Here is a 17065-nt window from a genome sequence, read left to right as displayed (position 1 = left end):
AGTGTCTCTACTTGGTTCCAATGTGATACTTGAAACTCTTGTTTTGTGCCTTACATAACCTGCAGATTAATGGTGACTCAAACTTATCTCCCTTTTGAGTTTTATCCAAGAGCCTCGGGAGGAAATCGATTCCGTTGAGTTTATATATTTGAGAAGATTCCCAAGTCTTAAATCCTTGAGTTCTGGGAGGTTATCGAAAATTTGTTACACTTTATTTTGTTTCGACAGTGCGCTGGACCTTCACCCCTTCGCCAACAGGAGGCACGCCGCGCTAACTGATCGGTCACCTCGTTGCGTTGGTTGTATGTTACGATGCCCTGCCACCGACTTCTACGAAATGTTATCGGTGTAATGTTACCGGTATCATTTGTATCGATTCACATACCTAATGAATAGCGAAAATCTCGATTTGAAATACAATCGCTGAGTCCATATGACGCATATATGTGAACGTGGTCGGGAACAAAACAGGCTGTCCAATGTGAGATGCAAAATTTCTGATTGAGCCCTCAAACTTCAAAATCTTTCCTTATAGAAAAGATAATCGTATAGTTTCCATCGAAGACTGTCATAGGACATATGTAGTGTGTATTTGTTGTGACTAAAAAAAGTCTCAGGGCTGCGCCGGCTAGATCATTTTATGAGAATGAAAAGAGACCCTATCGACACCCTACTGTGGAAGTATTGGAAGATCGATATCTCCTCTGAGTTGGGCGAGACAGGTGGAGAAAGGCTTAATCTCCCTTGGTGCTTCCGTCGGTTAAGCAAAACACGGATAGATGACGTGACTTGTCGTGCAACATTCAAAACCGCCTTGACAGTTAACAGTCAATTAATAATGATGATGATGATGATGTTATTTTTGTTGATCAGTGGAATATAAGAAGCTCTTTCAGAAAATATGAATCCTGCACCTTTTAGAAACAGCCGTTCTGCAGCGGGAAAAAGAAATAGGTTTACCCCCTCTAACTTTCACGTCGTTTCTACGTGTTTATCTATTCTTCAAAGGATGTTTGGAGTGAACAGTACTACCTATCGCGTCGAGTTGCACGTTGCTCTTGTAATACTCCCACAAGGTTTCGATGGGTCTTGCGGATGGCCCTTTGCTGGATATCTACATCCCAAAAACAAACAACATTAGGGTACGCCAAACATTCCAAGCCATCAGGAGGGGGTAGCCTTGCGTAAAGAGTCGTTAGAGTCTCCATGAGACCCTCATCCCTGCTAAGTAATTTTTGAAAACTAATCCTCTCCGGCAAATCGCCTTTACTTCTACAACCGTATGTAAATATGGAGTTTTGCGAGGGCTCTACGAAAAATCCTTTTTATATATATTTAATCTCCCCCCACTTTCCTTTCTAAAGGAGAGCTTTTGCTGTGTTATATCAATGCATGATGGCATCGTACTTTTCACTACACCCAGCATAACCGATGTACTCGGTTTTCCACGCGACATGTGGCTGGGACGTTCCTTCATCGATTTTGTACATCCTAAAGATCGTGCCACCTTTGCTAGTCAAATCACAACTGGCATACCAATTGCTGAATCACGCAGTAGTGCACCCAAGGATGCACGCACCACATTCTGTGTTATGCTACGACGTTACCGTGGTCTAAAATCTGGAAGTTATGGTGTCATCGGACGTCCAGTGAGTTATGAACCTTTTCGTTTGGGATTAACATTTCGTGAAGCGCCCGAAGAGGCACGTCCTGACAATCTGGTATCGAATGGTACCAATATGTTACTAGTCATATCTGCTACACCCATTAAGAGTTCCTATATAGGTATGTATGGCGCGTAAGAGATAACTATTTTTCTGGCTAATATAAATCAGTACGTTCTGTTGCACCCTATGTTGCAGTGCCGAATGAGATACTATCGCACAAGAGTCCAAAGTTTTCAATACGTCATACTGCAACGGGGATTATATCGCATGTGGATAGTGCTGCCGTTTCAACATTGGGTTATTTGCCGCAAGATTTAATTGGACGTTCAATATTTGATTTTTATCATCCGGAAGATTTGATGGTATTGAAGGAGATTTACGAAACTGTGATGAAGAAGGGACAGACAGTGGGCGCCTCATTTTGTAGTAAACCATATCGTTTTCTGATACAAAATGGTTGCTATATTCTATTGGAGACTGGGTGGACAAGCTTTGTGAATCCATGGTCGCGGAAGCTGGAATTTGTTATAGGACATCATCGTGTGTTTCAAGGTAAGAATGGGACAAACAAAAACTCGAGTGATAAGTTTTTATCCGAGCGAAAGAAAAATTCAAAAAATAAATATTTATATGATTAACCTCTGTAATATGGATCCATACTTTTAAGGTTTAGCTACCAACCTGTGTAAATATGTTTTTTTTTTTTTTTTTGAATTTCAGGTCCCAAGCATTGCAATGTTTTTGACACGGCACCCGGTAACAAACCCAAACTCTCCGATGAAATACGCAGCCGTAATATGCGCATAAAAGATGAAATACTCAAGCTCCTCGAGGAGACGATATCGCGACCGTCCGACACGGTAAAACAAGAGGTTTCACGACGCTGTCAAGCTTTAGCCTCATTCATGGAAACCCTCATGGACGAGGTAACGCGTACCGATCTCAAATTGGAACTACCTCATGAGAATGAGTTGACCGTTTCCGAACGGGACTCAGTGATGTTGGGTGAAATCTCACCACATCATGACTATTACGATAGCAAAAGTTCGACTGAAACTCCACCTAGTTATAATCAACTCAATTACAATGAAAATTTGCAACGTTTTTTTAACAGCAAGCCTGTTACAGCGCCCGTCGAAGTCGACCCAATGAAAATTGAGCAATCGTACTGTCTTGCCGCCGATGTACGACACACACTCTCACCCGTGCAATGTTTTGAGAGTAGCGGTGGCAGTGGTACGTCAGGAAATTTTACATCCGGCAGCCATATACACATGAGCAGTATTACGTGTGCGGGTAGTAATGCCGGTACAGGCACTTCAACGGGTAGCGCCCAACAAGTGACACTAACTGAGTCGCTCCTAAATAAGCATAATGATGAAATGGAAAAATTTATGTTGAAAAAACATCGCGAGTCACGTGGACGTTGTGGTGAGAAGAGCAAAAAGGCTGCTGAAAAAGTGACGGAGTATAGTGGGCCGGGGCATGGATTGAAACGTGGCGGTTCCCACTCGTGGGAGGGCGATGCTAACAAACCAAAACATCAGCATACAAGCTTAATGGATGTACAACGTGAATATGTGGACCATCATAATGTGGCGGCTAACTCGAATAGTAAAGGTTATGGTACGCTACAAGCGACACTGGGTGACGCTGTTTCTTTTGCTGATACATACGCGGCAGCGGGTATTTCCTGTACCGGCAATGTTAATCTTTGGCCACCATTTTCCGTTGGACTCACCACATCACATAATACTTCGCAAACGGTGGCGACGGCGACAAGTGGTTTTGCGCCGCCTCAGCATAGCATCTTTCCTACAATCTATTATATACCTGCAGCAGCAGCAGCCGCCGCACAAACTCTTAATAAGCCGCCAAGTATTACCGATATGCCAAGCACATCAGCGCAGGCGCTACCTCTACAGTATATGGCTGGTGTTATGTATTCACATCCGTCTCTCTTTTATACACATCCTGCAGCAGCGATGATGTATCAGCCCATGTCCTTTTCTACAGTGACAAACTCGTTGACGCTATCGGAGCAGGCAAACAGTATGAGTGCCTTTAAGACGGTGAGCTTTGAATAAAATAGAAATAACCATAACTTTGCAATTACATTACATTTATATTGCATATACATAACTTTTAAACTACAATTATCATTACAATTGAAATACATTTACATTACAATTGCATTGCAAATACATTACAATTAGGGTACAAGCACATCACAATGATATTATAATATCAATAAAGTACATTCCAATTAAAATTAAGGCTGGGTGCGAGTTCGCCTAAATTTTAAGTACCTAAACTAGTATTCCACTGGAACTTTCCAGCACTGCAACAATTTAGGAAAAAGCTGTCAAAACTGTGCGAGTTCATTTGAAAACCTAAATTGTTTATTTCTGCTAAGAAAATAATAACAATACTGGAAATTTGGTATTTTTGATGCGTTTTCACACTTAAAAAGAACAGAGGTCAATTAGGGTCCGGCTTAAGTACCTATCCCAAGATAGCAGTACAAGAAAATGCAGTGGCTCCGTTTTATAAGGCTTTTTTTCCGGACATATTGGAGCACATGCACAATGACCTTTTCCACAATCTCGAATTCAATACTGTGATGTTGGTGGGCCTCCAATAACTTCTTTATGCCAATTAGTGCACTTGGTTGCCAAACATGTTCAGATTGTGGTCCATATTTGAGAAGGATCCAATTCTTGTGACGCCAACATCAGCTTGAATAAATTTGAGTTCACCATCACGTACAATTGATCGGACCTTAATCGCAGCAGGGATCATCGCTCTATGATCTATGATTTACCTCAATTGAATTGGATCATTTATTTGCATATAAAATATTGAAAAATCCATATTTTTGTTTTTGAAATTTGACATTTGAAATTAGGCTGAAAAGTATGCTCATAAAAATTCTAAATTTTTATTTTGCACTGCCTCACCGACAGTTTCCAGTGATTTAGGGGTTTTCCCTATTTAGGTAGAAATTTAGGTCAACTCGCACACAGCCTAAATTACTTATTAATTGTATAAAGTAATTAACTTCATCAGTGTAGAGCAAACTAGTTTCTAAATTGTTTCTTAATTCGAAAAATCTTAAATAGAGTTACATTACAATAACATTACGATTATAACACAATTGCAATTCCACTACTCAATAACTGTTACAAGTAATCTATCTATTTAGTTTACAAACACTTTTTCAATTCCCGCTTAGTAATTACAGAAGTACTTCCGCTTCAACAGTAAGGCCTTTTTCGACTGCACGGTCCCTAGGGACCTCACATGTTGTTGCTGTTGTAGCGATAAGGTTACTCCCCGAAGACTTTGCTTTAGCTACCTGTTGTTGTTATAACCAACTGGAAAACACTATTTAGAGTCAGGCCCCATGTTATGAAATAACTTGGCAAATACTAGAAGCTTCTGGATCTGATAGCAGTGTCACTCCTTATAGCTGGTGCCTAAATCTGGCGAGCGTTCGACACGAACACGCACAGGAAGGCTGTACACCGACTGGTCCAAAATGAAAAAAAAAATAGGAGGTCGCTGTTAGTCCGTCTTCCTTACTTGGATAGTATCTAACAAACATACATAGTCGATTTCAGGAGATAATGGGTTGCAATTAGTACTCTTCGGACAGCTGAATGGTGGACCTACTTAATAGGTCAAGAAAAAAATCTTTAGAATCAATGCCACAATCGCGATGCACTGGCCGCTGAGCCTGCATGCTGAGAAAAGGGGGTCTCTTTTAACAGCATTTGCAGCAGCTTTGGCGAGGAGGGCTTCAAGGAAGCAGTCACGCACTACCTTTACGAATGCTCCACTATAGTACACACTGGGACTGAACTATGGAGCTGATAAATGCTCCGTAAAAGATATCAGCAGCTCCATTGTCCGAACCCAATGGTTTGAACGGAGTGCCGATTAGCCCTACTGAAATCAGCGGGCTATATCCTTTCAAAGGATTGCCAGCGCAATTAGTTGCTTCTTCAACCCGATTGTCAACCTCAGCTACCAGAGGCGAAACCTGTTTCCTTAGAATCCGAAACTCTGACGACCGCATGCTCTTCATAAATATCGAGCTTGTACCTTAATGGTGCTTGTTACCGGAACGTATCAGATCTATATCTGGCAAGGGACCATGATCATCCATAACACTCCCCAAAAACCTTTTGCGCCAACTGTTTTCAGTAGAAAGTGCTTCAAAATGGAGTTCCATGCGCTGCTTGGGCTCAGGTATTTAATATACGGGCACCACATCAACCAACCAACTAACAAGCCACGAACGCATAACTTGCTCAATCGCTGGCTCACGAGCCATAAGAATAAGCAAATAAATTATTTTAAAAAAATTTTTCGGGATCTGCCAAAATAAACCATTACAACCCCGTTGTTTAGCTCTTTTAGCGACTAACAATTATTTTATTCTTCATCCTTACAGAGTCAACCGATTATGTTGGCTCCCACGCCGACAAAGACACAAGGCGCTTTCCATTCAATCACACCAGCACAATTGCAACGTCCATCATCGCAGGCGACATCTGTAAAGGCCGAACCCGGGTCGAATATGGTGAGAAAACTTTTTCTTAAGTGAACCACCTTTTTTTTTAGTAGGAAATTTATAATTTTTTTCCATGTATATTGTACTAAAGGCACCTTCGGATTCGTCGAAAAAGGGCATTGCGGACTCTCCAATTCCATCGATTATTGGCGATTACGTTTCAAATCAAAGCAATACAAATGGTCTGAAGGTGCGTAAGTCGTAATAGTCGTTTTTCTTTTTTACAAAAATTCCATTCGTCCTTGATGTGATGTAGTCCTGCAAAAGAAATCCTTTTCACATATGCATAAATGTTTTATAAAGTTATTATCCTTCCGTTTTATAGCGCAACACCGACAGCAATGGCAATAGTGATGACATGGATGGTTCAAGTTTCTCATCTTTTTATTCTTCGTTCATAAGGACCACCGACGGTTCAGAGAGCCCACTAGAAAACGAAAAGGAAGGAAAGCACCGAAAATATAAAGTGAGTTTTTTGAATAAAAAATTATTGATATACTTCATTTTAGTAGATATGCGCTCAAGGGCTGAGTATTCAATCCAGATTCCGACAACTTTCAAGCTACTCACTGGAAGAAGCTGCAGGCCTGCCAAAATACTGCTCTCAGAACCGCCACGGGCTGTCTTCTTATGTCCCCAGAACACGATCTACATAATGAGGCGAGAGTACTCCCCACCAGGAAGAGAAATGAGATGCTAACCAAACAGTTCCTGTTGAATACCCAGAAACCTGGGCATCCCAACAGACATCTGATTGATGAGCCAACACCGCCCAGGGGCTTAAGGAGTCATCTCCGTAAACATTATGAGGAAATACGGCACCTGAGAACTCAGCCGTATGAAGCAAGAAAACACAAGCAGGTCCTCAGTGAACTCCAAAAACAGGCGTCGGACCTTTATGCCAGGAATTGCCCGGTGAATCCAGTACTCAAAGAACAGTACCCAAAACTTGCGCAAGAGGAACGCACACTCCCCAGGGAAACGCGAGTCACTCTAGCTCAACTTCGATCTGGATTTGTAACAGGTTAAACTCTTACCTATCCAGAATCAACCCCGACATACTAAATGTATGCCCTGCTTGCAATGTGTCCCCACATGACACCAACCATCTCTTTAGTTGTAATGTGGGACCAACGCCTCTAACACCCCTCACATTATGGTCCACCCCTGTTGAAACAGCAAGTTTCCTTGGACTCCCGTTAGAGGATATTGATGACAATTTGTGATCGGTCGCACCTATTGGATGGGGCGAAGCACTGCTGCAACAACAACAACAACTAAGACATTGCTAACTTCCATCGTGAGCTTCGCAGTTGATGATATCTTTCTAACTACACATAAAACTTGTATGGAGAAGTTTCGGACGACGATTTTTATTCCCCTCTACCCGAAAATGTCTTAAGACCTTCATAATACGTAAGAAAATTATTAAAGTACACATGCTCATATACCAAAATGTCAGGAGTGTATATTCTTTGAGGTCAAATGACCTTTTAATGGCGGATAACGGGAAAGGATCTGTAGTTTCGGCTGTTTTGCCCTTCTATATGCGTACTGAGGACGCCTCAGAAGCGGTCAATTAATATTTTCATATTTTTCTTTATGTACCACGGAATATTGGCTGGGAGGCCAAAACCGTTCGGTTACGAGTGTGGGGGTTTTCGCAGTCGCTTTCAAATCAAATCTTTAGCACGGCTTCATACCTTCAGCAGTGCTGTAGATGAGCAGAAAAAATACCATCCGCTGCTAGTTCTGCACTGAAGACGCCATAACTCAGAGTGGGAAGGTGCAAATTATCCGTGCTAAAATGGGTTCAGTTGCTCTCTGACTTCTGGGCAAAAAATTGAGGTTTTTTGTAGGAACTTTGTTTCGTTTTGTAAAGGACGTACGATGATTCTTAACCGTCACGTTTAGTTTTGTTAAAATCTACTCTATGTGTTAATCCAAATTAGGAGGTCTGTCAGAATAATTTATCTTTTTTAGCGGGCGCGCCCTAACCAACAAAGTTTTACATTACTGACTAGAAGTATTAACGAGGCTTACCGCTGTCATGATCGTTGTCTAAGGCGTTCTTCGGAGTCCTTAAGCCACAAATACTAATATTAGTGATCCGAGGCTCCTAAGCCTTGCCCCCTGCGAATAATGGTGGACTTAGAATATACCCACGGTAGGCTTGCCTGCCGTAAGTCGACTACAATCCAAATCCCGTTCCTGGCTTGTGCGCTACCCACCACCTAGTTCCATTAGCAGCTTGAATTCGTCACGAGTAGGTGAGGTAGGTTGACAAACGGAGAAACTATAAATGGCGCAAGCAACCCTTTGGAAGCGTTACGCTACACCTCCTATCCCGCTGGAGCGGTATCCCATCTTTAGCGTTGCTGTCATCTATCACGCCAATCGGAAATTCAGATTATTGGCTTCGTCCACGAAAGACTGCGTTCAGCCTTCCTCCCCCCTTCGTAATGGCGCTCTACGATGCGGTTACCTGATCCGCAGAACGCTTTCGTTTTGAACTCCTCGCAGCACAGTCGTCAGACCCCGAACGCTAAGTGGCAACACCACTGGTTGAAGCTGTGAAGTGTGAGGATAGCTGCACTGCCAGCTTGCCGAACAACATCTCGGTTTGAATTTCTGGCGTTAGGACTACGCGATCCGGACATTCACTCAGCACGTACAATATTTCACAACGCAGAAATTCGACGGGCACTTCTTCCGTCTTTAGCACCGGTGCAAGGTTCTGCTGTTGCTCCTTTTGCGGAGCTAGCTCCTATCAACTTCATCGAACAGCCAATTCTTCTTATGCCCGGTTTTTCAGTGCGAGTTTAAACTACAGTTATAGTTGACTAGAATTTAATCTTGCCACTTCACTTAAGCTGAGATGCGCAGCAGAATTTTATGTTATAGAACAAAGTGGCAAGGTTAAACTCTAGCCAACTCTAACTGTAGTTTAAACTCGCACTGAAAAAACGGGCTTTAGACTTGATAAACTTACTCTACATTCTTTGTACCCACGTTTAGCGAAAAGGGAAAGTTGCGCCCGGACAAAAAGAGGTCACCGGTCAAATTCGCTGCTGTAGCGATACCAGATGTCTCCACGTGGAGCTCCTCTCCTGCATGGCGATGGGTGAGAGCACCTACGAACCGACGGTTTGGGGCGACACTTGTATATGTATGCAAGATACCCCTACCTATTTTTTGTCATCTGATGCTAATTCAGATTCTGCAGATTCGTTCTCTGATTGGTCCATCTAACGGAGTAGAGGACTCCGTATTCCTGTTGTTGTTGTTGTTATTGTTGTTGTTGTTGTTGTTGGTTTCGTAGCGATAAGGACACTCCCCGAAGGACCTGGGAGTGTTATCGATGTTGATGGTCCTTTGCCGGATGCTGATTCGGTGCGTTCCGTTAACAAGCACCATAAAGGTACTAGCCCGATCATCTCGGGTACGATTTAGTATCACCACATGAAACCTTCTAGGCCATCCCGCCCTCCCAGCCCCTAGATCCATTAGGAGTTCGGAGTCGCCCGAGCCTCGGCTGTTAATGAAACAGGATGCCCACGGGTAGGTGAGGTTGACAATTCTAAGTCTAGATATGTACGTTGAACTATGTTCATGGCTGTGTGGCTCTTCTTCGGTCGAACTTCGAACACATTACCAGCCCGTATATAGTATGTAATATTATGTAAATCACCTACTTATTTACGCTTTTCCTTTCCAGGTACAAACTGACTCCAAGTCAATGGACAATGCCGAAGGAGACCAAACTTTACATGGTGATGGTTAAAATTTATAGAGAGTCAAAAACATGAGAAGTGCATTAATGTTAAGTGAAGGGCAGCCAATCAACATAACGACCTCCGTAAACGGCAATTATATTTACAAAACAATCTCAAACTTCTCTACATTGAAAGAAAATAAATGTAGAAGAACCAAAAGTGTAAGCGCTAATACACCGCAAAATCATGTGAATGGAAATTTATTTTACTTTTGTTTTTAAATTGCAGATTATCGTTAACTTATATTTATCCCTGGTGATATATCTGTACAGATTTATAAAATAAGACAAAGCGCAATGGTTATGAACTGTTCGTTTCGTTTGCTTTTCGATGGACTTTTGCTTTTGCATACATGCTTTTTATATTCAAATGTAAAAACAAAAATTATATATATTTACCTAAATAAAATGTAAAATAAATTTGAAAACTATAAAAAAATAATTAAAAATCGAAATAAGTTTAAGATAGTTTACTTTGTTACGAAACACAATTGTAGTCAAGTGTAATAAAAATAGTTTTTATTTAAAAACCTGAGCATAAATTATATATATTTTATTAAAACCAACAAACAGAACAAAAAAACGGTTACGCAAGATGTTTCGGTTTTATTTTCGTTTCTTTTTTGCCTTAACTTTCCCATTACTACTACTACTACCCTCAACTGCATGCTTGGTTGACGAATCCTTTATTGTTTGTTGAAATTGTTGTAAATCGCCACAAAAGAGCACTGCTTGTGCCCAACCTGCATAAGGGCCGTACACAGTGCGAAAATGATTTGCAATTTCATCGTAAATACGCGGTGTAACAGCTTTTACTTTTGCCAATTCTTCTTTCATATAAAATGCTTGCGCAATTTTATAAATATGCGTATCAATAGGTACTGCTTCCAAATGACCCAACGACATTAGGCAAATACAATCGGCCACTTTAAAACCAATACCAGGTAGACGTACTAATTCATTGCGTGCATCGGCATAGGACATTTTGCGTAGCTTATCAAACCAATTTTCGCCGCCAAACTCAATAATTTTATTAACTGTTTGAGCGATGAATTTTGCACGATAACCGAATTTGGCTTCACGCAATTTGTGGTCCAACTAAAAATAAATTTTGTTGTTAGTAATTTTTTGTTTTAAATACAAGGCTAGAACTGAAAAAAATTTGTTTTTAAATTTGTTACCACGGCGGCCGCCAAAAAAATTTTATTGTAAAAATGAACGTACGTACATCCTTTTGCTTGTCTAGTAATGCTGTTAAAGTAGGGAAAGAAAATTCATCACGCTCGTTAAATGTTCCAATGTGCTGACCATATTTGGAGCAAAACCAGTCGATCATTGTGGAAATTCTAGAAAATAGTATTAAAATCGTAAGTCAGATAATACAGTCTAAGAAGGTAGGTACTGAGTCATGAATCAATCATTATTCATAATTGAATCAAGCACTAAATTGTGATATTGGTATGCATCTTAAAAGTATTATCTTCGGTTTGAATAAATTTTCTGATTGTACTTATTTTTTGGGTACTGTGTTTGTTGTTGTTAAAAAAAAAAACAAATGCAAGGCGCGATAACATCCGAAAGGATTTTAGTCCAAAATCCGTTCAAATTATCGTCGTGATGTTGTTTTTGTAGCGAAAAGGACACTCCCCGAAGGCATTGGGGAGTGTTATCGATGTGATGGTCCATCGCCGGATGCAGATCCGGTACGTTCCGGTACCAAGCGCGACCATCTCGGGAACGATTTGTTAAGACCACATGCGAACTTCTATGCCATTGCGCCCTCCTACCCCTAGATCCATGAGGAGTTCGGGGTCGCCAGAGCATCGGTTGTTAATGAAACAGGATTCGCCACGGATAGGTGAGGTTGACAATTTGCTTGGAGATTATATTGCGCTACACAACCCCTTGAAAACCATTTGGTATTTTAGTCGCCTCTTATGACAGACATACCTACTGCGGGTTATTCTAACACCTTAACCCGCTGGGGGGTTTTGCGTCATCGCTGGAATATCCAAAAACCATGAACCCGCTGGGGTATTTTACTGTCCGCGCTTTATGGATTGAAAGGATTTGATAGTGGGTCATATGAATGCTTAGACCTAGCTGCTATGTGATAAAACCTCTTGTAACAACATAACAACAGAATGTCCAGAGGTCGATTTCCTCCCGAAGTGACCCAGCGCTGGATATTTGATCATTTTCTACTCTTTTTTCTATAGGCAGCTTTATAAAGCTTATACACAGTCCGGCACTGATGTTGTGACAAACCACAAACCAGCTTCCCTGCTTATAACTGACTGTATATTACATCAGCAACTAACAACTTATTAATTGACAAATTTAAACAGTTACCTTTTAATGTGATTATTTTGGCTGCATATGAAAGACAATATATTTTCCAATGGCTCTTGATCTAACACACGTACTGCCTTGATGTGTGGGGTAATTGTTGAAAAATGTTCGTGCGCAGCACGCCAACTATCCAAATTCATATTCAAATCAAAGTCAAGGCGCAAATAACGCCGCAACAAAGCTCCATAGATATCGTCTTTGCATGAGCTCCGCTTAGCATTTAAAGCCGGCGCTGGGTACACTTTGTATGAAATGGCGGCGTCACTTTGACTTAACTGCCAGTATGCATTGTAGGCAACGCCATGTAATTGTGGCGTACTGCCATTTGTTGGATCTATTTTTCTCCATCTTAATAATAAATGGGAATGAAAATGCGTTTTTAATTAAAACGATAGTATAATCACGAGCGAAGAACACTTTGTCTCACCGGAAACTTTGCCCACCCAATAGTGTTACCTGGAGATTTGCTTGACTTGCTGGTATGGCAATTTCACCAACAAAGCATTTTTCCATTTTGCAGTAAATTTTAGTAAAATTACGCGCGTTTTGTTTAAATTTAAATGCAGCCAGTGTATTTCTTTATACATCTGATATTTTACGTTTGAAATGTCACTTCGGGATGTCATGCAATCAGCTGAGCGCTATATACCCTACAAGAATAGTTCTGGGACAAGTTCCTCACTGGAAGAGGAAGTTGGATGTCCTAACAGATTCAATGTGATGCTATTTTCCGTGAAATAACGGATCAAAAAATTACAGTTTTCTGCTTTCCTCGCTTATTATGCCAACCCAGCCTAATAGCATATTTCCACTCGAGCTTTATTCGAGAACGAGGCATCAGGCAACTTTAGCTTAAAATCTTGCAAGTTTTATCATTATTCTCGAAACGCAGAAGATTTAAGTTAACTTCATGAAATCTTCAATAATTTGTTGAATCAATACAATATTTCAGATAATGGAATCTTTTTTTTTTAAGATAGGAGCAGTTTTTATATATATGGATGACATAAGTTTTGAAGACTTTAAGGGCCTATTATTGGTGACTTAAGGCCGCGGTACAATGACATTTTACATACAGATGCGTTCCAATAACATCGCCACAATCATTCGAGATGTTGCGCTTGTAAATATGAAGTAACTTCAGGCCCGGCAATTAAAGTTTATTATGCCTTGCCCATTCACATACAAAATTTCGCGAAGCACTGTTGTAAACATTCTCCATATGCAACCAAAATACTTACTAACATATTTTGTGTTTTTTGTTGGCGCCGTGGGGCGCGAGCAGCAGCGGGTACTTGTTGTGGCTTGCTGAGCAGCGAGGCTGCTGGAAGGTAGTGGAGGGGCGCTTAGGCGTAGACTACGGGACGCCCTTGGGCGTGAGCAGCAAGGAGCCACAAAAGATTTATAAAAGTTACGTGGACGTCGGGTTTTGGGATCAAGCCCAGAACAACCTGTCCGATGCAACCATCCCTTGCACGAGACACACTGAACAGAGTATGACCGTCCTAAAAAGATTCTTTTCTGGCAAATGCAGCAAAACCATTTCTCAGGACCGTGGTCAGGAGACGGACCCGGATTGGGTTCGATACCTTCCCGGAGTAAGAGAATATGTAGCAGTCCTGCTGCAAGGAGCTGCTGGGAGGATGACAATTTGTGGGAGGGACGAAACAAATTAAATGGGGTCACACTGAAATGACAGTCCTTGGTCGGGAAAAATCCCGAGTCGCTCCGGTACATAGAACCGACTGCCTTGGGAAGCGCATATTTTGTGTCGTATTCGATTGTTATATTGCAGTTTTTAATTGTGAAAAATATTAGAAAATTTACCAACCAGTGGGAAATATAATTTCACTTGAAAAGAGTGCCAACACCCTTAGCCAAACCAAATGTCAAATTCTTCTTATGATTTGCTTGGACCGAAATTGGGGAGTTGGCTACTTTTCAATATCAGATGGCGACAGTGTCGCTCATTCTACCATTCTCCACAAAAATACATGCAATCTACTCATAATGCAAAAGCTTGTGTTGCACTCATCTATATGAAAAACTGCTTATGTGTCGCAGCTATTATCTTATATATAAATAGACAAGATGAAAAAATGTGGAACTGTTTTCTGCTAAATTATAATTCTAAGGTATACAAACTATATATGTACTGATAGAAAATTTTGAGGTGCAGTGTTATCGATAAATAAAAAAAAAAATTAAAAATCATTTTAATATAAAAAATTTAACATAAAAGTCACACCACTACACATGCACTTATTCATACTGTAGACACGCTGTGTGTGTATTTGCTTTTTGTGTACTATGCTGAATCGTGAGCATGGCCGAGGAGTTGCTTTGTAGGGAAAAATTAAACAACAGTTAAAAGGAAACAAAAATACACAGCTGATCATGCAACAAGTATTTATAAAAACTAAACAAAGTAAGCATGCTAATTTATTGTTGGTAAAAATACTCAAAGTAGGGGTTAGTATTGTTTTTGCATACTCTATATTGAGAATGAGTGAAGCGAAATCATTTCCAAGAGAATAGCGGCGTACGAATGTATTCTTTGTTTTTGGTTTTGTATGTTTTCTCGATATTCGAATAATTGCTGTATTTTTGTTGCTATTTTTTCACAACTTTATACTGTTAGCATCAAAAGGGGGTTTTGGCGTTCTTTCACTTTAGATTAACTTATTTAATTAGTTTACCGATACGTGTGCCAAAGTAAAAACCTCTTTTATCTCTCTGTAAATGGTACATTAAATAAAACGTGATTTACATAAGCTATAAGTGTTATTAGTAAAATTTAATTTAAAAAAAACCGTCGTAATTTTTTTGCAGAAGGTAAATAAAATATTTCTTAATTAATATGTTAAAATTTGTGATTTTAATTTTTGTACTTATTCAGAGCTGTATTGGCCGTTGAGTTTAAAGCAAAAAATTTAATTTTTCTTTTCTAACTCCGACGCGTTTAGACACGATATTGTGTCCTCTTCAGGGAGTAATTATCTTTATTTAAAACAAGATTTTAATTATTGTATTTGCATTAAGTCCAAATATCCTTCGCTTTCCTGTCCTTCGCTTTCTTTTCCTTTCTTTTCCTTCTATTTCTTTTACTTTCGTTTCCTTTGTTTTCTTTCCTTTGCTTTGATTTCTTTCCTTTCCTTCCTTTCTTTTCTTTCCTTTCCTTTTCTTTCCTTTCCTTTTCTTTATTTTCCTTTCCTTTTCTTTATTTTCCTTTCATTTCCTTTCTTTTTGTTTTCTTTTAATTTCCTTTCTTTTGCTTTCATTTCTCTTCCATTCATATTCCTTCCTTTCCTTTCCTTCCTTTCCTTTCCTTTCCCTTATTTCCTTTCCTTTCCACTCCACTACTTTTCTTTTCTTTCATTTCTTTTATTTTCATTTGATTCCATTGATTTCCCTTCCTTTCCTTTCCTTTCCTTTCCTTACCTTTCCGCTTCCTACCTTTTGTTTTCGAGAAGCAGATTGATTAAATCATACCCCTCCTGCCAGAGCAATATAAAATTTCCCTATTTTGAGCTTACTTATTTATTATATTACCCATCGAATGTTCCTATTATTATATTAAAATGACAAATTATAAAAAAAAAAAAAAATAAATGTAAGGCGCGATAACCTCCGAAGAGATCTAAGGCCGAGCTTCTCTTCCAATTTGCGTAGTGCTCCTCTTGCTTTTAACTACAAATCGGCCGGACGGGACCTACATGTTTTATGCCGACTCCGAACGGCATCTGCAAGGCAGATGAGTTTTCACTGAGAGCTTTTCATGGCAGAAATACACCCGGAGCGCTTTCCAAACACTGCCGAGTGGCGACCCCGCTTAGAAAAGTTTTCTTCTAATTGAAAAACCTTATTTCTAAAATTTTGATGTTGCTTTGCCCGGGGTGTGAACCCAGGGCATACGGTGTGGTAGGCGGAGCACGCTACCATCATACCACGGTGGCCGCCAACAAATTATGACAAATTATATATCTTTTATTTTCATTTCCCTTCCATTGATTTTCTTTCCTTCCCTTTCCTTTCCTTTCCTTTCTTTTCCTTTCCTTACCTTTCCTTTTCCTACCTTTTGTTTACGAGAAGCAGATTGATTAAATCATCACCTTCCTGCCAGAGCAATATAAAATCCTACTTTGAGCTTACTTATTCATTATATTTCCCGTCGAACGTTCCTATTATTATATTAAAATGACAAATTACTTTTACTTCAGTATTGAAATTGTTAAATTTAGCAATATATTAATATTAATAAAAATCTAACGTTTTTAAATAACTCTTTTTCTTACTAAGGTAAATATCGTTAAGTATGAACAATAAAAAATGTATATATTATTTTAACTGCTTATTGGGTTGAATTTTAACCATTGGGCGAACTCCAGTATCCATAAAACCATAACCAGATAAAACAGCTGATCGAACCTCCCTTATGGAAATCAATGTAATCGATTAATGGTGCCATACCATAACGCTAACGCCATAACCATAGCATACATAGCCAACCAATTGGTTTTTGGTTTCTCGCCATATCCATTACCTAAAAATATTTGAGTTGGTGTATTCGATAACTTTTTGTAGATTTTATTCATTGTTTTGGATACGTTATGACTGAAGGGCCAAATAATGGTAACTTATAACCATAAAACCATAACCAGATAAAACAGCTGATCGAACCTATCTTATGGA

General features: G+C 39.8%; 2 protein-coding genes across 10 annotated transcripts in view; one reads left to right on the top strand and one right to left on the bottom strand.

Moving 5' to 3' along the window:
- The window catches only part of per (period), a 54353-nt gene extending 43738 nt beyond the window's left edge, over window positions 1-10615 (top strand). For 5 of the 8 annotated variants that reach the window (XM_067785489.1, XM_067785485.1, XM_067785487.1 and 2 more), the window contains exons 7-14: window positions 1365-1785; window positions 1836-2219; window positions 2388-3739; window positions 6127-6255; window positions 6338-6436; window positions 6572-6712; window positions 9965-10183; window positions 10251-10615. In XM_067785489.1, coding sequence (XP_067641590.1) covers window positions 1365-1785; window positions 1836-2219; window positions 2388-3739; window positions 6127-6255; window positions 6338-6436; window positions 6572-6712; window positions 9965-10030 — 2592 coding nt within the window. In that variant the 3' untranslated portion in view covers window positions 10031-10183; window positions 10251-10615. The remainder of the gene's footprint in view (window positions 1-1364; window positions 1786-1835; window positions 2220-2387; window positions 3740-6126; window positions 6256-6337; window positions 6437-6571; window positions 6713-9964; window positions 10184-10250) is intronic. The other 3 variants (XM_067785490.1, XM_067785492.1, XM_067785491.1) reach the window with 3 other exon arrangements.
- On the bottom strand, window positions 10207-12984 carry Ogg1 (8-oxoguanine DNA glycosylase). Of its 2 annotated transcripts, none has more exons than XM_067785497.1 (4): window positions 12801-12984; window positions 12374-12721; window positions 11250-11367; window positions 10207-11119 (listed from the first exon to the last, which is right to left on the bottom strand). In XM_067785497.1, the coding sequence occupies exons 1-4, from the start codon at window positions 12884-12886 to the stop codon at window positions 10628-10630; spliced, it is 1044 nt and encodes a 347-aa protein (XP_067641598.1). In that variant the 5' UTR covers window positions 12887-12984; the 3' UTR covers window positions 10207-10627. The 2 variants fall into 2 exon arrangements, with proteins under 2 accessions (XP_067641598.1, XP_067641597.1); XM_067785496.1 differs by having other exon boundaries at window positions 12830-12984.
- Window positions 12985-17065: the final 4081 nt, after the last annotated feature.

The sequence above is a fragment of the Eurosta solidaginis genome, chromosome 4, assembly GCF_040869045.1.
Source record: "Eurosta solidaginis isolate ZX-2024a chromosome 4, ASM4086904v1, whole genome shotgun sequence".
NCBI classification, from domain to species: Eukaryota; Metazoa; Arthropoda; class Insecta; order Diptera; family Tephritidae; genus Eurosta; species Eurosta solidaginis.
Note: the sequence above shows the minus strand (reverse complement) of the source record. Positions and strands in the feature narration are given on the sequence as shown.

Excerpts from the sequence above, each read along its gene's own strand:
- Ogg1 (XM_067785496.1), bottom strand. The coding sequence starts at position 12,960 with ATGTATAAAGAAATACACTGGCTGCATTTAAATTTAAACAAAACGCGC. Across the intron at positions 12,722-12,829 it reads CAAGTCAAGCAAATCTCCAG|ATGGAGAAAAATAGATCCAA; the intron begins GTAACACTATTG and ends TTTATTATTAAG. Across the intron at positions 11,120-11,249 it reads TACTAGACAAGCAAAAGGAT|TTGGACCACAAATTGCGTGA; the intron begins GTACGTACGTTC and ends ATTTATTTTTAG.